The 24,692-nt window shown below is 41.6% G+C and overlaps 1 protein-coding gene across 1 annotated transcript in view; it reads left to right on the top strand.

Annotated features, from left to right (window-relative positions):
• The window catches only part of unc5db (unc-5 netrin receptor Db), a gene marked incomplete at both ends in the record, with an annotated part of 221,555 nt that extends 202,996 nt beyond the window's left edge, over positions 1-18,559 (top strand). Inside the window, 7 exons of the mRNA XM_084177511.1 lie at positions 2,791-2,875; positions 8,266-8,437; positions 11,964-12,191; positions 14,833-14,982; positions 16,781-16,945; positions 17,347-17,525; positions 18,280-18,559. Coding sequence (XP_084033637.1) covers positions 2,791-2,875; positions 8,266-8,437; positions 11,964-12,191; positions 14,833-14,982; positions 16,781-16,945; positions 17,347-17,525; positions 18,280-18,559 — 1,259 coding nt within the window. The remainder of the gene's footprint in view (positions 1-2,790; positions 2,876-8,265; positions 8,438-11,963; positions 12,192-14,832; positions 14,983-16,780; positions 16,946-17,346; positions 17,526-18,279) is intronic.
• Between the last annotated feature and the right edge of the window lie 6,133 nt (positions 18,560-24,692).

Genomic DNA, 24,692 nt, shown 5'->3' with positions numbered 1-24,692 from the left:
TGGAGAGAGTCACAGCGGTCAAGTGGACCACTCTCACATCTCCAATGTCTTTAACGATGCTGAATGGACGACCATACATGGCCAACACTTGGCTAACTGCCAGTCTCTTCTTTCAGGATGAATACATATCCTACAAACTCAAGCACAAGTGAACACACACATGAACATGTACGCACACACACAGACCGACAACCTTCAATACAATCTTAGACATCAGTCTCTCCTGTGGGACGTAAACTGATGATGATCAAACTTTGGCGGTGTGAGATGTGAGCGTAATCCCTTGGGCTAAGGATGTTCCCTGTCACTCTGATGATTTAAGAGGTCCTGGAGGGCTCCTGCACAGCCATCCCCAGTGAAACATCTGACAGGGTGGCAGGTGTTGGTTTAATGAAAGCTAACTGGTTGATTTGCAAGAGGGGAGATGACAGGCAGGGGGACGACAAAACACTTACATTGCTGTTTATAGACAGGCAGATATTGAATCTCCTATACAGCTGCTCTCCCCCAGCTCTCACATTTTATTGTGTTACAAAGTGGGATTAATTGTCAATTTTTTTTACAATCTACACAAAATACTCTTTAATGTCAAAATGGGAGAAAAATTATCTTTTTTGGGGGGGATTAATAAAAAAACTAAAATATAGTCGTTGCATAAGAATTCAGCTCCCTGAGTCAATATGTTAGAAACACCTTTGGCATCGATTACAGCTGTGAGTCTTATTGGGTAAGTCTCTAAGAGCTTTGCCCACCTGGATTATGCAGTATTTGCCCATTATTCTTCAAGATGTTGGGGATCATGGCTACACAGCAATTTTCAAGTCATGCCATAGATTTGCAAGGAGATTAAAGTCAAAACTGTGGCCACTCAGGAACATTCACTGTCTTCTTGGTAAGCAACTCCAGTATAGATTTGGCCTTGTGTTGTAGGTTATTGTCCTGCTGAAAGGTGTTGTTTTGGATTTGCCCTAAAAATAAGGCTTTGCATTTAGGCAAAAAAGTGTATTCCTTTGCTGTGTTATTTTTTTCAGTATTACTTTAGTGCCTTTTTGCATACAAGATGCATGTTTTGGAATATTTTCATTCTGTATATTTATTTATATTATTCTTTTCACTCTGTCATTTAGGTCATTATTGTGAGTCACTACAATGATGTTGATCCATCCTCAGTTTTCACAGCCATTGAACTCTGTAGCTGTCTTAAAATCACCAATGGCCTCATGGTAACATCCCTGATCAGTTTCATTCCTGTCCTACAGCTCAGTTCAGAAGGATGACTGTATCTTTGATATGTCTGGGTGGTTTAATGCATAATCCACAGCATAATAATTTACTTGACCATGCTTAAAGAGATATTCATTTTTTACATAAAAAAAACAACATTTTTAGTCATTTAGCAGATGCTCTTATCCAGAGCGCCATGCTCTACCAACTGAGCTACAGGAGACTAAAATATTCAATGCCTGATTTGTTATTGTTACACATGTACCAATCACTGCCCTTCTTTGAGGCTTTCTAAAAGCTCCCTGGTCTTCGTAGTTGAATCTATGCTTGAAATGCGATACTTGACTGAGGGACCTTACAGATGTTGTATGTATGGGGGACAGAGGAAGGGTTAGTCATTCAAAAATGATGTTAACCCCATGTAACTTATTATGTGATTTGTTAAGCCAAATTCTACTCCTGAACTAATTTAGGCTTGACTAAACAAAAGACTGAATACTTATGCGACAACTATATTTTAGTAATGAATTTATTTATTTACAAAAATAAGGATATTCATTTTTTAAATAGATTCTTGACAAAAAATGACAATTAAATCAATTTTAATCCCACTTTGTAACACAATAAAATGTGAAGAAATCCAAGGGGTCGGAATACTTTAGCAAGGCACCTGTAAAGTGTTACATGAGCTGAAATAAAAGAGGCCAGAAATGTTCCACACGCACAAAAAGCTTATTTCTCTCAAAATATGTGCACCAATTTGTTTACATCCCTGTTAGTGAACATTCCTCCTTTGCCAAGATAACCAATCCACCTGACAAGTGTGGCATATCAAGAAGCTGATTAAACAGCATGATCATTACACAAGTGCACTTTGTGCTGTGGACAATAAAAGGCCACTCTAAAATGTGCAGTTTTGTCATACAACACAATGCCACAAATGTCTCAAGTTTTGAGGGAGCGTGCAATTGGCATGATGACTGCAGGAATGTCCACCAGAGCTGTTGCCAGAGAATTGAATGTTCATTTCTCTACCATAAGCTGCCTCCAACATCGTGTTAGAGAATTTGGCAATATGTTCAACCGGCCTCACAACTGCAGACCACGTGTTACCATGGCAGTCCAGGACCTCCACATCCGGCTTCTTCATCTGCGGGATCGGCTGAGACCAGCCACCTAGACAGCTGATGAAACTGACAAGTATTTCTGTCTGTAATAAAGCCCTTTTGTGGGGAAAAACTCATTCTGATTGGCTGGGCTTGGCTCCCCAATGGGTGGTCCTTGCTCCCAAGTGGGTGGCCCTATGCTCTACCAGGCCCACCCATGGCTGCGCTCCTGCCCAGTCATGTGAAATCCATAGATTAGGGCCTAATGAATTTATTTCAATTGACTGATTTCCATATGTGAACTGTAACTCAGTACATTATTGAAATTGTTGCATGTTGCGTTTATATTTTTGTTCAGTATAGAAGGAATCCATGTTCTGCTCAACTATATACAGGCATCTCACAGATATCTTTTGTGTTTTGTTGTTGTTATTGTTGTTGACTCTGTTGTGTCTTGCAGGAGTCAGCCTGCTGGTGCCCCATGGTGCGATCGCTGAGGACACTTCCTGGGAGATGTACGTGGTGATAAATCAGGGAGAGTCCAGGTGAGAGCAGATCTCATGACCATCTATCTGTCTGTCAGTCGCTCTCTACTTCCTCATCTTTCATCATCAAGCCTTACCATTCTTTACCAGTTGAACTATGCTACTTGTCCACCCTTCCTCACCCGTTTTTACCTTAAGAGTTAAAAACTTTAAAAATAACCCAGTGTATCCATTACAATTCTGCATAGCTGAATATTCATGTAGGCAAAATAAAACCTCCAAATGAAGACTCACAACAGATGTACTCTTTCCTGCTCAGTATAAACATCGGTGACCCTTCCAGTCTCCTTCCCACTATGTGTTCACTGAGGGCTCTGGCAGATGGACCCAGCGAGCACAACAGACTATCTCCACACAAATCCTTTAGGTGTCAAGATCAGGCTGATCATTTCCACTGTAGCCTTGCAGGTGATATTCCAGCTTTGATCTCTGCAACAGAGTGCAACAGAGAAAGTTCAGCTCATGTGAAGCAATGTGGGTTTATTCCCAATGTAGTCTTGATTAATTTAGTCCAACTGACTTCAAGGAGATAGTCCATATATTCAGTAAAGTGTTGATGGGTAGAGTTTGAGTTGGTGGTGGTCTAAAACATTAAAAATAAAATACTTGGACTCATTTAATCTGTTTATATTTCAAAGCCAGAGCCACCTGTTTTGTACGCCCACATTCCTACAACAACTTGGGAAGTGAATTTAAAGATCTAAATTCTAAATGTTCTTTATGGAAGTTCTGGATGCCAGGTGTTTTCTCCTTGGCTCTGCCTAGATGGTGTAGGAATACGGTCATGGCCGGGCTGTGCAATACATCTCTGCCACTTGAGGATGACATGACTCCCCTGCCCGGCCACTGTACCTTCTAGTTAGCCTCAACAACACCCCACAGGGACAGACTGTGGCTGTGCCCCAAATGCCACCCTATTCCCTTTATAGTGCACTACTTTTGACCAGGACCCATAGGACTCTGGTCAAAATTAGTCGCACTACTGTATATAGAGAATAGAGTGCCATTTGGGATGCAGCCTGACTGGAAAGATTTGTGAGCTCTCCATAAAACCCTTCGGGTCATTTGTCCATTCGATCTGCAGGTGGGATGTCACTGACTGTCTCTGGCTGGAACTGTTGTAATGGTTTCAACATAGCATTCATTTTAATGCCACAGGGAGAAAGTAAGGTTGTCCAGTTTATATCTTAGTATCCCTTATTCTCTTGAGCTCATGAGTAAACAAGCGCTTCAAATATGTGGGTTAGTAATGTCAATTTTAGTTTAATTTAACTGTATAAAGATCTTTACTGACATGCGATCAGAGAGCTAAAGAGAGAGGAGGGGTGGGAAAGACTGAGAAAAGAGAGACGCTAAAAGGGATGTACGTAAAAGATACATAAAAAATCATAGCTCGATATGTGCAGCCAATTGGAGTTCGTAATGTACAACTTTCACTCTTAGGAACCAATGTGATGAATGTCCCCATTCTCTGTCCAAGACGTGCCTATGTGTTGCCTTAAAAAATTGACAAAAACCCAGTTGGACAGGCAGGTAGGAGAGTACAAGCAAATAAAGGTGAAGCTAATGGAGCATGTTAATGTGTGCATTTATTAAACCCCACACTGCCTCTGCTCTCTCTGTAGCGTTGTGGCCCAATATGCCACTTTGCAAGGCTCCCCAGTCCCTGAAGAGTGAGTCATCAGTCACTTTGAATAATGCACCTCATCTAGGGCCAGGGAGGCAGCTGAGCTATACGTAGGTACAGGACTCTTCATGATGATGACAAGTGGAATTGAAAAAGAGAGGGGTACGTCCCAAATGGCACACCATTCCCTATATAGTAAACTACTTTTGACCAGAGCCATGTGAGCCCTGGTCAAAAGTAGTGCACTATAAAGGAAAGAGAGTACCATTTGGGACTCAGCCAGGATAAGAGCCAGAGGCACTTCTTCTTTTAGGTGCTGTTGCTGCTAGACTCCTCTCCGTCATAAGTGGTAGGCAGCTACTTAAAGTTCAGCTAATCTGCTCCTAGCTTAGCTACTCTTGCCGTTGAATGTGTGATCAGGCTCTTCGTTGTTGGCTAAAGGATCATCAGAGCTCTTGCTGGACCATTCAAAAACCAGTCAGGGCTGCTATTAAAACAGCATGGTGATTGACGTGGGCAGTGAGCTATCATCTGTATAAAAAAGGTACAGGTTAACTGTGTGAGGTGGAGGTTAGATAAACATAAATAGTCATCATCAGCACTGGATATGCAACCACATATTTTATTGCTATTTATTACTGTGTCTTTTACTAGAGTATTCAGAATCTTGCACTGTACTATAACTGCAAGTCAGTGAAATACGTATAATAGATATTATGTTTTATCAATAGAAGTACTGATTTGTTCAGATGTTGAAAATGTTTGGGAAGTCTAAAAAGTCTAAAAAGTATTCAGATCCCTTGATTTTTCTACATTTTGTTAGGTTACAGCCTTATTCTAAAATGGATTTAAAAAATAAAATAATCATCAATCTACACACATTACCCCATAATGACAAAGCAAAAACAGGTTTATAAAACGGAAATATCACATTTACATAAGTATTCAGACCCTTTACTCAGTACATTGTTGAAGCACCTTTGGCAGCGATTACAGCCTTGAGTCTTCTTGGGAATGACGCTACAAGCTTGGCACACCTGTATTTGGGGAGTTTCTCCCATTCTTCTCTGCAGATCCTCTCAAGCTCTGTCAGGTTGGATGGGGAGCGTCGCTGCACAGCTATTTTCAGGTCTCTCCGGAGATGTTAGATCGGGTTCAAGTCCAGGCTCTGGCTGGGCCACTCAAGGATATTCAGAGACTTGTCCCGAAGCCACTCCAGCGTTGTCTTGGCTGTGTGCTTAGGGTCGTTGTCCTGTTGGAAGGTGAGCCTTCACCCCAGTCTGAGGTCCTGAGCGTTCTGGAGCAGGTTTTCATCAAGGATCTCTCTGTACTTTGCTCTGTTGATCTTTTCCTCGATCCTGACTAGTCTCCCAGTCCCTGCCGCTGAAAAACATCCCCACAACATGATGCTGCCACCACCATGCTTCACCGTAGGGATGGTGCCAGGTTTCCTCCAGACATGACATTTGGCATTCAGGCCAAAGAGTTCAATCTTGGTTTCATCAGACCAGAGAATCTTGTTTCTCATGTTCTGAGAGTCTTTAGGTGCCTTTTGGCAAACTCCAAGCGGGCTGTCATGTGCCTTTTACTGAGGAGTGGCTTCCGTCTGGCCACTCTACCATAAAGGCCTGATTGGTGTAGTGCTGCAGAGATGGTTGTCCTTCAGGAAGGTTCTCCCATCTCCACAGAGGAACTCTAGAGCTCTGTCAGAGTGACCATCGGGTTCTTGGTCAACTCCCTGACCAAGGCCCTTCTCCCCCCGATTGCTCAGTTTGGCCGGGCAGCCAGCTCTAGAAAGAGTCTTGGTGGTTCCAAACTTCTTCCATTTAAGAATGATGGAGGCTACTGTGTTCTTGGGGACCTTCAATGCTGCAGAACTTTTTTGGTTCCCCAGATCTGTGCCTCAGCACAATCCTGTCTTGGAGCTCTACGGACAATTCCTTCGACCTCATGGCTTGGTTTTTGCTCTGACATGCACTGTTAACTGTGGAACCTTATATAGACAGGTGTGTGCCTTTCCAAATCATGTCCAATCAATTGAATTTACCACAGGTGGACTCCAATGAAGTTGTAGAAACATCTCAAGGATGATCAATGGAAACAGAATGCACATGAGCTCAATTTCGAGTCTCATAGAAAAGGGTCTGAATACTTATGTAAATAAGGTATTTCAGTTTTTTATGTTTAATACATTTGCAAACATTTCTAAAAACCTGTTTTCGCTTTGCCATTATGGAGTATTGTGTGTAGATTGATGAGGAAAAAAAGTATTTAATAAATTTTAGAATAAGGCTGTAACGTAACAAAGTGTGAAAAAGGGAAGGGGTCTGAATACTTTCCGAATGCACTGTAGCTACAGCTGTTGTTTAGGAAGATACTGTAGAACACATACAGCTGCTACAGATGGGTTGACTTGTTACTCATCTCAACTAGCCTTAGATGCGAAATGTTTAGATTTGTATTACTGAATAAGGGAAAAAATCTATATGTGTAATATCTTGATATGTTGATTGTTGTAACATAACATGATGCATATTTCGTTGTAGGATAATGTCTGTTGAATAGTGACTAATTTTGTTGCTGTGTTGTCAGACAGTTGCTGTTGTGTTGTCATGACAGGCATCTCTAGACACAAGCGTGTCATTCTAATGTATAACCTCAATGGAGACAATGACATGTATTGAGGATTTTTATTTATTTAATCAATTTTAGAATAAGGCTGTAACATAACAAAATGGGAAACAAGTCAAGCAGTCTCAATACTTTCCGAAGGCACTGACTGTGAAAAGTGAAACATGAAAGAGCTTAACCATTGTTGGGCAATCCAGACTACAGTACAATATATGTGGCAATCTTACTGAAATAATTAACAAAGTTTTAATCTGCCACAATATTATTTTATGCCTTGGGGTATTTGTTTAGTCACACTATATCTTGACGCGGTGAACCTTCCACCTCACTCACTCATTCAATCACTCAAGTATCTGGATATAGCCTAAGTCCGTTTTTTTTCAGGGGAGGAAATCTTGACAAATCACAGCTCTCAGATCTCTGATCTGTGATGACTGATATGAGCTTAGAGAGCTTTGCGAAGGCGTCTCGCTGCACTGCCTTGATCTTCCTTGGCCTTTTCAATCGCCTACCCCTCCTACTCCTCCTGGCAACACAACATCAAGATGCTATTGTCAGCCCTTTTTTAATGAATACACCATCCAATGTGAAGGTAAATCGTATTCTGAGTTTATGACTCTGTCTCTAGCAGGGAATCCGGGAACCAAACACCTGCAGGCGGCTCTCTGTGTTTGTGGATTTGCATGACTGTCCACCGCCCTCATTCGTTTTTCTTCATTAATTGCTTTAATTTCATTCAGCACCACCACAAGGAGCGATGGAAAGATAATGACACCAAGATGATAAACACAAGGCTGATGAATATGCAAATTCATGGAGCGACCGACCGGCACACAGATCCCTTTATAAGACTACTAGTGGTGCACACTCAAGTCCTTAACATACATGATCTAAAATATGTCCCTGTTTTATATGGGGAATAGATTAATGTCTTAATTAAGTTGATTATGTAGAGTTAACATTTCAGTTGTTTTTAGTCTTATATTGTAATGCGATGTCCGTTTAGTAGTACCTTGAATTTGCAAACCCATTAAATGTTTGACCACATTTTATCAAATACATTCTACCTGTAGCTACAGTTAGTTGAATAGCGTCTTTTCAGAATAAACCAATGCCAATGTGTGTGTTTCAGTGTCCAGACGGAGGAAGGCTGTGAGATCCTACTAGGACCAGAGGTCACCTATGGTCCTCTAGGCCTAGACCTCTCCAGTCCTGTTGCTATGACGATAGCTCACTGTGCTGAGGTTGACACTGAGAACTGGAACATCCAACTGAAGAGGAAAACACAGGACAACAAATGGGAGGTAAGAGAAGCCCCTTTAACCATAAACAACTCTGTCCTCTATGGGCCAGTTACTCAGACCCAGATTTAGTTTTTTAGTCCAGGACCGAGTCCACCCACATAAGAAAATACTACAGTTTACTATAGAATAATATCTCGATCATGTGTAGTACTTAGCATAGAATTGTGTAGTATACTGTAGAATACTATAGTAAATACTACAGTATTATCCACAAAAAACACTAGTAAATACTACAGAAATGTATACAAAACAATTTGTTTTACTATAGTAAATACTTCTGTATTTAATTTGCATATACCCTGCCCATTCCCCTCCCCCATATCCCAATTTGTGCCACCCGTAAATGAGAAACCTACATGCCAAGTATATACCATATATTGTGTCCCCTACAGGTCATAGAAAAGAGCAGAAGTGCTGAACTCCTGTTCAGCCTCTAGTCCTACCTACCTACAGGTTATGGAACATTTGGTCTTTTAGTATTTCTCCAGTAGGTTTCCTCAAGGAGAAAGCCCCCTCACTTTTATGTCAAAGATAATTAAAACAAAAACAATTGAGTAAATACTACAGTAATGTCCCCAAAAACACTACAGTATACTACAGTCTGCAAAAACACTACAGTAAATACTACAGTATACCGTACTACAGTCCGCAAAAACACTACACTAAATACTACAGTATACTATTCCCTATGTAGTGCACTACTTTGTAGGAATTGAGTGCCATTTGGGACGCATCCTTGAGCAATGCCCTGCTCCACACCCTATGCCCTCAATAGCCTTTTCACACTTCAGACACTACAGTGAATACTAAAGTAAAGTCCACTAAAACACTACAGTGAATACCAAAGTATTCCTACCATAGTATACACTATATAGTATTTTTCCATTTTGGCAGGCCCTATGTTATTGTTTATTTTTTCTTCTATAACCCTGGGGGCAGTGTGTTCTTAACTGGTCAAATATATTCCCAGATAGAGGTTGTATTTTCCCTTGACACCTCAACACAGTTTGTTCCATCAGCTTTTTTCATCTCTCTTTTGGGAGGGACAATGTTCCAGCGAGCCTTTTTGTGATGTGACTGTTGAGATGTGTGTGTCTGAAGTGTGAAAAGGCTATTGAGGGCATAGGGTGTGGAGCAGGGCATTGCTCAAGGATGCGTCCCAAACTGCACTCAATTCCTACGTAGTGCACTACTTTTGACCAGGGCCCATAGGGCTCTGGTCAAAATGAACTTTAATAGGGAATATGGTGCCATTTGTGACTCACACCAAGGCTTATGGTCACTGTGGATCCAACAGCCTGCCTGAGGGGAACAACGCTGAGAGCGCTGGAGAAAAAAACAAACAATTACAGCATGTAATAGCGGAGAAGACACATGGCTTGTGTCAGTCAGACAGGGGGTAACGACAGGGCAAAAGGGCCCGTTAGACATCGGAAATATCGATTGGTGGATTCTGGATGGACACACTGAAATGGGTGTGGACGTGAGGCAATCAGGGGAAGAGTCATGGAAATGGCCTCCCATCTGACCTAGACTCACCGTAGGTGTCCCAAATGGCACCCTATTCCCTATATAGAGCACTACTTTTGACTGTGGGCCCTGGTCAAAAGTAGTGCACCATATAGGGAATAGGGTGCCATTTGGGATGCAGGCACTGCCTGCCCTGCTTTCTAAAGACCTCCCACTGCTCAGGACATGTTTTACTAAACAGACACGTGAATCAGCCTGCCTGCCACTCACTGGCTTTTTCAGTAATTGTTAGACCTTGGTTTGTTACCTTTTGATTTCTCAACACTGTTGTTAAGATACTAGGGCCTACAGCCCAAAGCCATAGTGTTTGTTTTTTCTCATGCAAAGTTGCTATTAGTAGGCTTAGTTGAGATATTTCAGCATTCTTGTTTTTTTTCAGTGTGTACTGTTCACCTTAGGAATGTCTAATATTCTCTTGTTGTCTTATAAAAAAGAGCTTTCTACAATCTAGACCGTATTGTACATTCCCAAGAGGTTAATACACAACCCAGAGGCTCTGCAGGCAATGCCAGCGCCCTCACTTAGAATTATTTGTTCATGAAAATGTGTTTTTGAACAAAACAAGTCAAGTATAAGAGAAAATAATTAAGAGCATTTCCAGGCAGGCAGTAATATAATTGTACATTTGACCGTGTTTTGGCAGACTGAACAAGGGTCAGAATAATGAATAGTGTAGTTCTGCCCCAGGCTGTTATGCTATGTGGTGTCAGTGATTAAAACAGGATTGTTATTTAGAATATTAGCAGCCACTGGATTTTCTCCTGCACCCACTCTGTCCTATATAATGTTGTTACAACCAATGGAAGTGGGATGTGTGCCCTATGTAAGGCAATTAACTATACAAGAGGTTGTAGCAGTCCTTGCTTGTATCACTGGCTTGCTTACCCCAGGCAAGGATACAATGGGAACGGGTGGCAGGGATCTTTGTCTCAATTACGGGCTGCCTCCTGACTCCACCGTTCATATACACAATGTCTCTTGCCCTTTTCTATGGATATATCCCAAATAGCACTCTATTCCCATATAGTGCACAACTTATGACCTAAGCCCTATGGTGCAATTTGGGGCACAGTCTATAATCTCTCTTGGATATACAATATGCACCGCTGTAGATTTCATACCCTGCAGACTCCCTGGAGGTCATTCTAGCTGAGGATGGTACAGGTGTGTAATTGACATACTGTAGGTAAGCCTTGAATCTCATTAACCCTCTCTGTGACCAAAGGTTCAACACGCAATGACAAGAGACAGCAAAATTGGTAGCTACTAACTGACCCTCCTTCCTTGGCCCATCATTACTTCTCCTTTGTGTAAATGATATAGCTTTGTATGTCTCCAATTTGCTCGCTGGTATTTTTATTTGAATTGAACACAGCTGTTTTAGAGAGAGATAATGTGGGATATAATTATGGTAGCTGTCTGGGAAGATAAAAAACGACCGATTCCATTATTGTAGTTTAAAATAATAAAAGGGGTTTCCCACCTATTGCTGTTGTTCATAATGACTGATCTGTATTCTGAGATGTTACCATCTCATCTACCTCGGAGACTACGTGTTAGCAGATATTTTTCAGTTTAAAAAAGCACTTCAATTATATTAATTTCCCTTATCTAACTTAGAACCAAACATTTATATGCTTCCATGATGACACAACACTATAAAAGATGCAGAACAAATACACATCCACACATATAAAATCCACACATAGCCCACAGAGCATAATTATAATAATATAATAATTATAATAATATGCCATTTAGCAGACGCTTTTATCCAAAGCGATTTACAGTCATGCGTGCATAAATTTTTGTGTATGGGTGGTCCCGGGGATCGAACCCACTACCCTGGCGTTACAAGCGCCGTGCTCTACCAGCTGAGCTACAGAGGACCATTATAGTATTTCTTCTCAATGCAATCAAATGTAATGATGCTTAATGAAATTGTTTTATCATCCTCTGTTGCCAACCGGCCTGTGTTTTGTGTTCCGTATCACAGGAAGTGATGTCAGTGGAGGATGAGTCAACATTCTGTTACTGCCTGATGGACTCCAGTAGCTGCCACCTGCTGCTGGACCAGCCTGGCTCCTACGCCCTGGTTGGTGAACCACTCACCCAGGTAGCCGTGAAGAGGCTGAAGCTAGCAGTGTTTGGCAGCATGGGGGCCACCCCCATGGACTACAGCCTCCGAGTGTACTGTGTGGATGACACGCCATACGCCTTTCAGGTAAGCAGGAAGTGGCTCTGCATCATAAATCGACTCCTATGCCCTATGCATTTGTGGAGATCTGAGAGGATTTGATTGGTATAAGCAATATGGTGAACTTCCACCAAGCCTATCAGGGTAAGGTAGAGCTATTAGGGGTCAATTTGAGATTAGGTCATTCTCATCCATTTTTGGCATGCAATGCCTATTTGTCAGTAGTGGAATATAAGAAATACTGTTGAATAATAGGTGTATTTCCTGGTGGTTGCATAATGCAAACAAACAAATGTTGTTTTCCTTTGCTTGGTTGGTTCTTTTCATTGATTGCAGTTTGCTCTTGTGCAATCATATGAAGCTCAATATTGATGGCAGTGCTTAGGCAGTAGATGATAGAAGAGAATCAAGTCCCTCACAAACATTGATATTTCCGGGTTAGCCTTCCAATCATTCGGTCATATAATACAATAAAGCTGTATTGATATCTCATCATCTAGCATCAGGGAAATCAACTGCCTCAGTTCAGCCAAGAGACATAAAGCAGAACAGAAGCGATCAGAACAGAATAGGCCTCAGGAGTGACTCAGTTCCTGCTTGTGTTCCTGTGATTTAACAGAAGTCACTGACAGCTGGGTTTAAAATGCTTTTTGGATTTGGTTTATGAATCCGTCCCCAGCGCAGCCTGCCGAGCAGATGCCAGCCCCCTCTGTCCTCTAGGTCTCTGTCGGCTACAATCACACTCACTCTGCTTCATGTTGTTCAAGCTCTGGCTATAGACAGACAGTCAATCACCGGTCATATCCTAGACCTAGATCAACAGGATGCTCCTGATAATAATATTAAGGATGTCATTTCAGTGCAACATTTCCCCAAATGTATCTCTTACTCTGGCTTCAGTTGCCATACAATGTGAGGACAGGGCTAGCACACAACCTAGACTGCATAGGGAATACAGATTACAGAATTACATAATTACAGAAGAATACCATTTGCTCTAGCAATGCTGATATTAAAGCAGGGGAAGGGTAAATGTCGCAGCATTGAAGGGGTGTTGTTTCTCAAAAGGTCTAAGAAAATGGCCATGCTGTACCCTAAAAATTATTGGATGGATTTTAAATATGATTTTAATAGGAAACCTGATCTGCAGGACAGTCATAGTTGAGTTCAGGGCCCAGTTTTTCAAAAGTTATCTGATTGGATTTCAGCAATTGGATAGGATTAAATGTTTATTCAAATGATAACTTATGTGGCTCATGTAATGGAATGTATTTTTTGTAATGTCAGTTGAGTTGAATCAACAAATCACAGCAAATATTGATGGGTACACTTCCTGCTTTTACTTCCTGCTTGTACTGTACTTCCTTTTTTGCTCCAATGGGTCAAAGATTTTCTATTATATTGACAAGATAGTCAAGTGACCGCTCCAACAATGGAAATACATGTCCTCAAAGACGGAAGGCAGGCGGGAGGAGGTGAGATCAGGTGGGACCATTCTAGCAAATGAGAGGGCAGATACGCCTGTGAACAACATGCCATAGAGATAAATAGAGGACTCATCTTTGTATCTGTGCCATTATAGCGTCTGTGACAGCATGGACAGCGCCATTGAGACTCCATTTTAAAGTAGTCAATTTTCTTATTCTTCATTGGCTGTTTGCTCCCAACTCATTAGCTGTTTGCTCACAAGTCCCAACTCAGTTGACTACTTTAAAATTGTGGAAGCCCTCAACGGTAATATACATGCTAAAATCCATGCTAAAATGCGTTATATCCATGATGAGTCCTCTATCTATCTCATGACAACAGGCACAACTCCGATATAAAACAGTTTTTGGGTAAGTTGCCGAAATGCCACGTAGATCAGTGCATTCGTAACAACCTAACCATTACGAAACTTATATTAGATCAAATAAGCCTCACGTAGCAAATTAGCAATTAACCAATTTTCTTGACCAAATTCGACACTCTCATTGACCTCCATACAAAAATTATACTTACTTATTTTCGTGGACAGATTTTGGGAGGAGTAAAACCTCTCGTTTCACCTCTTCCTCTCTGTATGGGTACACTCGCAATGGCAGCCACTCCACCCTTTATGCCATCATTGACTTGAACGGGGATACCCGTTCTATTGATTCTATTTCTATGGCAGCACAATTCTATGGCAGCTATTTCAATTGCCATCATCCTAAATGTCATGACTGTCATTGCCCTAACACAAACACACACAAACAGTCACAAGCAATCAGCATGGCATGGTGTTAGTCATTCATTTCTTTTGTCGCTTCTCTTTGGGATTGAGATGTCTGAGAATAGACCGCTCATACATTAAACGTCATACAGGAGCAGAACAATGATGACAGATTAATACCTCACAGCCTCAAATCAAAAAGCACTTTCATCATTCCAAATACAATTTGGGGGACGGATGTTAGCCGATACATGCTCATCCATTGCATTCAATTGAAACTTCTATATTTTATTGTGACTTCACATTTAATATAGCTAGCTACTAATGATAATTGTTTTTTGTTCTTTAATGTAATTTCTCTTGACTTTAGAAAATGGTCAGGTTTTGTGAGGATTTGTGGTTGGCAGCAGAAATGAACTGTGGTGATAAAGAGAACTGGCCCACTGACTCTCCAGTCCCTCCCTCCCACCCCAGGGAGTGGTGGCCACAGAGACGGGTAGAGGAGGACAGCTCCTGGAGGAACCCAAGATGCTGCCTTTCAGAGGGAACACCTTCAGCCTCCAGGTCTACATCCAGGATGTCCCACAATTTCTATGGAGCATCAAACCCTTTACTACGTGTCAGGTAACTGGTTTCAACTTTAACTACTTAGAGATGTACATGTTATGTCAGTTGTAAGTCTCAGGAAGACTTACCCTAAAGCATTTAGCACTGAATAATTTCAGAAACTATTGCTATGGAACTTCAAACTCTTTACCACCTGTCAGGTATTGTTAAAGCAGTCTTGGCTTACAAATGTAGACTGTTAGGTACTTCCAGATATGGACATGATCTTGTTCTGCATTACCCTAAAGTGTTGAGCACTGAATGTTGAGCACTAAAGAGTTTGAGACACTGCAAATTTGAGCATAAACAAATACCCAATTGTCATACTTGAGTAAAAGTATAGATACCTTAAAAGAAAGTTACTCAAGTAAAAGTGAAAGTCACCCAGTAAAATACTACTTGAGTAAAAGTCTAAAAGTATTTGGTGCTAAATATACTTAAGTATCAAAAGTAAATGTAATTTCTAAAATATACTATAGTATCAAAATTAAAAGTATAAATCATTTCAAATTCCTTATATTAAGCAAAGCAGATGGCACCATTTTCTTGTTTTTAAAATGTACGGATAGCTATGGGTACACTCCAACACTCAGACATCATTTACATACAATGCATTTGTGTTTAGTGAGTCCGCCAGATCAGAGGCAGTAGGGATGACCACGTGTTCTCTTGATAAGTGTATGAATTGGACCATTTTTCTGTGCTTCTAAGCATTCAACATGTAACGAATACTTTTGGGTGTCAGGGAAAATGTATGGAGTAAAAAGTACATTATTTTCTTTAGGAATGTAGTGAAGTAAAAGTAAAAGTTGTCAAAATATAAATAGTAAAGAAAAGTACAGATACCCCAAATAACTACTTAATTAGTACTTTAAAGTATTTTTACTTAAGTACTTTACACCACTGATAGGAAGTTGTATGTGTTATTAATGGCCAGATGGTTGACATTTTGGTTACAACCAGACTGCAATTCTTACAGGAGGTTGTTTACCTTTATTGGTAACTGTGTGTGCACACTGCATTGCCCCCATACATCTGTGAGTGGGGTGAGGAAGTAGCGTGGCGTGTCTCACACAGACTGTCAAACAGACACCTCCTCTTGGCTTATTTATGAGGATCTTTGGAAGGAGACTGCCTGTGAACCTCCACCTTTCACAGAGCATGTGGAGAGTAATGGCTCTTGCCTGCACGATACATCAAGTTATCTTTTATTTTTTATTTTACTGCTAAAGAGTACCTGGCCTCTCCATGTCCATCATTCCTCTGCGCACCATTATCTGACACACCCATCCCACATCGGGGAGGATCAGATGATCAAAGCTAAGGGGTTAAGTCCTTTTTAGGCACACTAGGCTGTTTTTTTACTGTACAGTTAGCTGGGGGTCTTTATCACCATGGCTGCGTCTCAAATGGCACCCTGTTCCCTATATAATGCACTACTTTTGACCAGAGCCCTATGGGTAGTGCACTATGAGTAGGGCACTATATAGGGGATAGGGTGCCATTTGGGACGCATCCCAGCACTGTGACTCGTTTACAGGTGACTTTATTATGCAGAGATGGAAGAAGGGAGTGTGCAAGAGGTCAAGGACGTTTCCCAGCAGAAATTAATTGTACACCCCCCTCTCCCTACAGTCCAAATGCGTATTTCCAGACATAATGCTATCGTTGCATAGCGTTGTGCAACTTCAAAGCCTGCAAACACCCTCTTACCCCACTACTCTCTCTCTCTCTCTCGCTCTCTCTCTCCCCTCTCTCTCCCCTCTCTCTCCCCTCTCTCTCTCTCTCCCCTCTCTCTCTCTCTCTCTCTCTCTAGGAATTCTCCTTCTCCCAAGTGTGGTGCAGCAACCAGCAGCCCCTGCACTGTGCCTTCTCCCTGGAGAAATACAGCCCCACCACCACCCAGCTCTCCTGCAAGATCAGCGTGCGTCAGGTCAAAGGTCATGAGCAGATTCTGCAGGTCTATACGTCCGTGGCGGAGGTGAGCCTGGCACTCCATGTGCGGATGACATTTTACTTCCACAATCCACACAACCTTTATTTAACCTTAGTGAAGTCAGTGTCCTCTGCTGTCGCTGGCTGAATAGCCTGTTCTCAGGAGTCTGCAGTGGTTGTCTCTCCCTATTCCCTATGGTGCACTAGTGTTGACCAAGGGCTCTGGTCAAAAGTAGTGCACTATATAGGGAATAGGGTGCCATTTGGGATGCATCCTGTGCTTCTTTTTAAAACAGAGGGTAGCTAGACTCTATCAATGAGACCTGACTTATTAATGGCCCTGTGTATCCTAACAGCCCTTTTGTTAAATAAAATATAATTGTAATTATATTTGACTCCTGTGATATTGTGTGTTGGCTCTCCTCTTTGTCTGTTTTGCCCTTGTAGAGCGAGAAGGAGTCAGTCCCATTTTTTATGCAGACGGACTGCACCATCACCTCACAGACGGGGCCCAAGGCCTTCAAAATTCCCCTCTCCATCCGCCAGAGGATATGTGCCACCTTCGACACTGCCAACGCCAAGGGCAAGGACTGGCAGCTCTTAGCCCAGAAACTCCATCTAGATAGGTGAGTGTCCAGGGCTGTGATCCCAAATACCTCCCTATTCCCAATGTAGTGCACTACTTTTGACCAGGGCCTTATGGTACTAAATAGGGAATAGGGTGCCATTTGAGATGCCCAACTGTCTATCATGTCTCACTGAATGTTTCAAAGATTGCTTGAACAAACAGCAGAAGGTATTTGAGACTTTTGGGGTTCCAAATGAGCCCAATCAGCTGCCCTCATATTATATCTTATCATGTTAAGCTGATTTTAATTGAGTCTGATGTCACACAAATGACTGCATTCACAGAGCGTGATGCTTTTGGCAGGGAGGGGTAAACCATTGTTTTGTAGTGAAATACTGCCCTCCACTGGATCTAATGGCTTACTGTAATACACACATTCCAAGCTGTTCCCGCAAACGACCCATAAGCCTAGAGTGTGTTTATCATAGGCCTACAGTACATATTCAGTCCTAACTTGACATGGACTTTTCCCCTTCAAATGTTGACTAGTTTACTCACTTTGATATTTCAAGAAATCCGTGATCATGTCTAGTATGTCATTTCTCAGATACACATTTTCTAGCACTGCATGTCAGTCCCTCCCTGCTGAGATTTGGAAGCAGTGCTGTGCTAAAACACAGAGTTGCATCTCATAGGAGACAAGAATCTATAAACAACAATGTTTTTCTATGAACAACAGTGTTGTTCACTTTGCTACGTGTGCTGTGACCACTTTGCCCACCAAAAGTGTTTCCCCCCCTTTCTCCCTACAGAAACCTGTCGTATTTTGTTAAGCAACAGAGCCCCTCTGCGGTCATACTGAGCCTGTGGGAGGCACGACACCAAGACACTGGTGACCTTGACTCTCTGGCAAGCGCTCTGGAGGAAATTGGCAAGATCCACTCCAAAAGCACTGCAGCAAAGAGCCAGGAGGACCCTGAATCAGACTTAGTACATCATTTAGGAACAGGAACCCCAGGCAACCCAGTGTGTGGAATGGGTGAACTCTCCAATCATGAGACTGCTAACTCAGTCACAGAGTATACTGGCTGACTTATAAGAGGAATTCTAATTCTTCTTCTACAAAGATCCCAACAACCCAAGTGTAATGCATATCCACGTATGCACAGATAACTTAGTGGTGGATTTAAATGTCCATAAGATGGAGATTGTTGTTCACAGAGCAAGACAACATGACAGGCAAAAATGACCACTGAAAAAAAAAAAAAAATCTGTCATTGCTGTGTGTATACTGTATCCACCCTTTTCTGAGGATGTACTGTAAATCTGTTTTGATTTCTGTGTTCTATTCCCTCCATTCTTTTCCTCTTAGTTAATCCATCTTAAGTCAGGCTGCCTTTCATTTGAGTTTGTGTTGCCTTTGTTTTCTTATTCTGTTGTTGAGACCCACCAATGCTCTTCAGCGAGTGGAACTGCCCTCAGTGCCCAAATGGAACCCTATTCCCTATGTAGTACACTACTTCTGACCAGAGCCCTATGGACCCTGGTGAAAAGTAGTGCACTAAATAGGGAATAGGGTGCGCTATTTGGGAAGAAACCAATATCACACCCATTTACCGTAAGACATCTGTATGGTATTTGTTCCTATTTGAATACTAGGTTATCAATTCCAAATAATGTATCAAATGGGAGAAACCACTCTGAAAAAGGTATAAAAGGTACAGAGTTTAATAACATGCGTTTTACTGTAATGGCAAAACCCCTGACAATGATGGAAATGTATTTTTGTCAGGCTACGGTATTTTGTGTGTGTGTTTGTGTGCGCGAGTTGTGGTTTGGCCACCCTGGGGGAGAAGGACAAAGCTGGAGGAGTTGTAAGACATCATTTCCTGGCACTGTGCCATGTGCATCACTGTATCTTATCACCCACTTTCAGCCATTGACACCTGTCAAAGAGCTGCATATCTACCCGCCACACACAAGCCCCCCAACAGAGGCACAGCACTTCACAACTACACAGGACATCAATGTGGATATAATGTGTTATAGTATGGAAGCCTTTCTGATACATTAAGCAGGCATGTTTAGCATCCTGTTGTACTGTATTAGTAAGGAGGGCCCATAGGGCTCTGAACAAAAGTAGTGCACTATGTAGGGAATATGGTGCCATTTGGGACGCATCTTAAATGTCATAGGAAAGCAGGGGATTATGAATTACTGGTCTGAATAATAGGCACTGGATTGAAAATTTTTTGAAAAGACAAACACAAAAGAATACAACAGTAATTCATAGGATGGATTTTTTCCCCCATGAAATTCATAGGAGGGATGTATACTTCAAAGTCATTCTTATGATGCATATTTATGTTTTATGTGTTCAGTATGATTTCTCATCTACAGGCTTGGATCATGTCTCTTTGTAGTTATTCACAGCTTTCATTGGTATAGTATTATGATCATAATAACAAGGATTTGAAATTATCTGAATACTTTTTGAAAATGTCTCTCAGAGGTGTCTCACTCCAATATTGCTGTTACATTTTACAAAAGACGCTCGACTTGTTGATTGTACACCTGTTGCAGTCTCCTCTGAACTACTGTCCCTAAAACACTGTTGGCACATAGTTTGTTATATGCAATTTCATATACAACAGGATGCATCCCAAATGATACCTCTATTCCCGATAGTGCGCGACTTTTGAATAGTGCACTTTAAAGGTAATAGGGTACCATTTGGGACACAAACATGCAGTGTTGAGCTGAAGAGTGTTTATGCTACATGACCAGATTTATGTACTGTTTCTGTTGCTCTCATCATAAAGGATTACATTAGAGCTGAAGTTACATTGTACGTGAAACATACATTGCTATTCAGATAGTACACATTCGCTATCCTCTACTGATCAATCGAATGTTAATCGTTATACAGTCCAGCTGACTATAGAACAGATTAGTGAGTGAGCTTTACATTTTGAATATGATTGTTTTCTTAATTGTTAGTTGTTGAATTCTCCTTCCATGTACTAATGTGAGCAACAGTGGTACAAAAAATGGAAGCAAGTGTGCTGTTGTAATGCTAAACAGTGGCTGATGTTGCATTAAGAGCATTTGTCTGTGAAATACAATACATCATAACAACCAAACAGAATTGTAACTATTTTATTTAATGTAGCCTATTGCAGCAATGCTGAGTCATATCCAATTTATTAAATGTTGAAGTTAAGTTTGTAAATGTTAAGTGGGGCCACTGGGCTTTGAACCATGAATAAACACACACACACACACACACTCTGTATACTTATGGTTTGTGTTAGAGTATTGCTGTGTCACTGGCTGAAGAGTTTACTGTTGGACCCCTGATTTACTGTCCCCTGAGCTGGGTTGTATCCCAAATGGCACCTTATTCTCTAAATAGTGCACTACTTTTGACTAGAGCCCTATGGGCCCTGGTCAAAAGTAGTGCAGTATATAGTGAAAAGGGTGCCAATTAGGACGCAACCCTGGTAACTATATATCCACCCTGATTTACAACACGGATGGATGTTACCTAGCTCTGGTCCAGGGCATTAGCTGGCTCAGCGTAATCATGCCACACTAACCCTGTGGACCAGAGCTAGAGGTTACCATGCTCCTTTTTACATCACGCATGGCCTTTGGCTTCATGTCATTATTCTTGTGCCTTGTTTAACTACTGTAAATGGTGAATGTTGTAAAGTAAAGATGGGGCTAAAAAAACAACAACAAAAAAACATACCAAAATACATTTCAAAAAGTATTAGTTCAAAAAGTATTTAAGATTATATAATTGAATAGGCTGCAGAGCTTTTCTAGTGCTAAACACATATGTTTGGTATTGCCAGGGCAGCTTTGTGGTATATTGTATCGATATAATTATGGACATTTTGGATGTGTTCTGTACAGTAGAATTTGCAAATGTATATGTAGCCTTTTGGAAATTAAATGTACAGTTGAAAAGTCTCAAATTTAGTATGAGTAGGTTACTGTGCACCTTTGACACAATGTATACTTCATACACTACATGATATGCACTTTACTAGGTCTACTTCACAGTAATGCTGTTTGAGTACATATCTCTGACATGCATGCTTTTTCATGCTTTTGATTTCTCCTTGCTTATACAATATGGCTCATGTTGTTTTCTTCCACTAGTCTCTTCATGAATCTACAGTAGCTTGGTCCTAGTTATTTGTATTTTATTTGTATTTATTTTTATTCCATGTAGTCATGGCTCTATGTAGTAATGTGCGCCTCCAATAGTCTGTTCTGGACTTGGGGACTGTGAAGAGACCTCTGGTGGCATGTCTTGTGGGGTATGCATGGGTGTCCGAGCTGTGTGCCAGTAGTTCAAACAGACAGCTCGGTGCATTCAACATGTCAATACCTCTCACAAATACAAGTAGTGATGAAGTCAATCTCTCCTCCACTTTGAGCCAGGAGAGATTGACATGCATATTATTAATGTTAGCTCTCTGTGTACATCCAAGGACCAGCCGTGCCGTGCTGTCCTGTTCTGAGCCAATTGCAATTTTCCTAAGTCCCTCTTTATGGCACCTGACCACATGACTGAGCAGTAGTCCAGGTGCGACAAAACTAGGGCCTGTAGGACCTGCCTTGTTGATAGTGCTGTTAAGAATGCAGATTAGCTCTTTATTATACACAGACTTCTCCTCATCCTTGCTACTGTTGTATCAATATGTTTGACCATGACAGTTTACAATTCAGGGTTACTCCAAGCAGTTTAGTCTCCACAACTTGCTCAATTTCCACATTCATTACAAGATTTAGTTGAGGTTTAGGATTTAGTGAATGATTTGTCCCAAATACAATGTTTTTAGTTTAAATATTTAGGACTAATTTATTCCTTGCCACCCATTCTGAAACTAACTGCATCTCTTTGTTAAGTGTTGCTGTCATTTCAGTTGCTGTGTTAGCTGAAGTGTAGAGTGTTGAGTCATCTGCATACATAGACACACTGGCTTTACTTAAAGCCAGTGGCATGTCGTTAGTAAAGATTGAAAAATGTAAGGGCCTGGGGAATTCCTGATTCTACCTGGATTTTGTTGGAGAGGCTTCCATTAAAGAACACCCTCTGTGTTCTGTTATACAAGTAGCTCTTTATTCACACATACGTTTTTCCAGCAACATAATATGGTACAGGGGCACAAAGAGAAATAGAAAGTCTTAAGTCCGGATCCGGGGGAAGAAGGCAGGCGCGCCGACAACAATTCTTCTCCATCTTTCTGGTTCCGACACACAACCATTTACGCTCACCTGGAGTCGAACAATGAGCAGCCATTTTCTGGTTCAAGCTAGTAGAGGGGTGTAGTGGCAGAAATTGATCATAGTCCAGGAAGGTCCCATTATGATCCTCTAGGTTGTTTTGATAGGAAACATTTAAGGATGCCAATAGTCTCATAGAATCCTTATTTCACTTCAAGGCACTTGGTCAAATTTGTAATTTCTTCATGAATAGTAATAATACTTTCTTTAGCTGCATCAAGTTCAATACATTTTTCACAAATGAAGGTATCCATCCGACCTTTCCTCGTGACAACAACGAACATGTCGCAGATGACATTTAATAGCACGCGAGTCCTCAGCAGATTCAAATGAGTTTTCACTGCTGCAGGCCGACAGTCCAAGGGAACAAACATTTCCCGGCTCCGCCGGGGATTTATATGCCCCCTCCATGGTCACGGATGCCCCCACCAGCCCTGTGTTGTTGTCTATCTCTCGTTGAATGTGAAGAGCGAGAGAGAAGCGTAGGGAGGCGGGTGATGTCTGGGTCGGTTGTCAGTGGCAGTTCGTCGGTTGTCAGTGGCAGTTCACCGGCTGTTCCTCGCTATGCACCGGCCCGGCTACGTGTTAGTGTTTGGTGTAGCCTCTCAGAGCTGTGTCGGGTGTCTGTAGTCGTGGGTTACAGCATGTATTGGCCAACAATTGGAGTCACACTCATATGCTGGAAATAACCACTTTCCTTCAGTAGTTTTATAGAGAGCGTTGTATTAGTTGAGCTCTTTGTAGCCTGGCTCGGTTGTTGGTATCCAGGTACTAAAGCGTCTGGGGTGAAAAAGTTGAATGAAAAAAGTCGAGCGAGGAAAAAACGAAGACATTGGTAAATGTGTTAAATGCAGAGTTTTGATTAAACGGTTATTAAAAGTAAAAACGAAAAGTTTGGCAGGTAGCCAAGTCGCAACAAACAGCACAGCAGCATGACAACGCGGAAGTGCATTTGCAGTGTAGGCGTGTCAACACGCTGTACTGTAACTCTAAAGAATACTGTGTCTGCTCATACAATTTGACTTTGATTATCTTAATACCAGCTCAGAAAAAAGTGCCCTGACCGCCCACTCCCTGCATACCATGCAATCCTGGCCAAACGGGAAGTTACTGTGCCAACAGGAGACTGCACTGCAGAAGTGCCATACAGTACTAATGAGTCATGTGGAGGGCACATAGGAGTCTGTCCCTGAGGAAGATGAGGTCCTACTCAGTTCTATTGAATGTCCCAAACTGGCAGGAGAGGAGAGGGACAAAGTTCAAGACCATTTCAACATTCCTACACTGAACAAAAATATAAACGCAACATGCACCAATTTCTAAGATTTTACTGAGTTACAGTTCATATAAGGTAATCAGTCAATTTAAATAAATAAATTAGGCCCTAATCTATGGATTTCACATGACTGGGAATACAGATATGCATCCGTTGGTCACAGATACCGTAAAAAAAAAAGTAGGGGCGTGGATCAGAAAACCAGTCAGTGTCTGGCGTAACATCTCATTTGGATAGAGTTGATCAGGCTGTTGATTGTGGCCTGTGGAATTTTCAGCTTCCAGGAATTGTGTACATTATCATGCAAAAACATGAGGTGATGGCGGCGGATGAATAGCACGACATTGTCCTCAGGATCTCATCACGGTATCTGTGTGCATTGAAATTGCCATTGATAAAATACAATTGTGTTCGTTGTCTGTAGCTTATGCCTGCCCATACCATAACCCCACAGCCACCATGGGGCACTCTGATCACAACGCTGACATCAGCAAACCGCTCACCTACACGACGCCATACACGCTGTCTGCCATCTGCCCGGTACAGTTGAAACCTGGATTCATCAGTGAAGCGCACACTTCTCTAGCGTGCCAGTGGCCATCGAAGGTGAACATTTGCCCTCTGAAGTCGATTACGACGCCGAACTGC

This window comes from Coregonus lavaretus, assembly GCF_964263955.1.
Source record: "Coregonus lavaretus genome assembly, chromosome: 14".
Classification (NCBI taxonomy): Eukaryota; Metazoa; Chordata; class Actinopteri; order Salmoniformes; family Salmonidae; genus Coregonus; species Coregonus lavaretus.
This window is presented reverse-complemented; position numbering and strand designations above follow the sequence as displayed.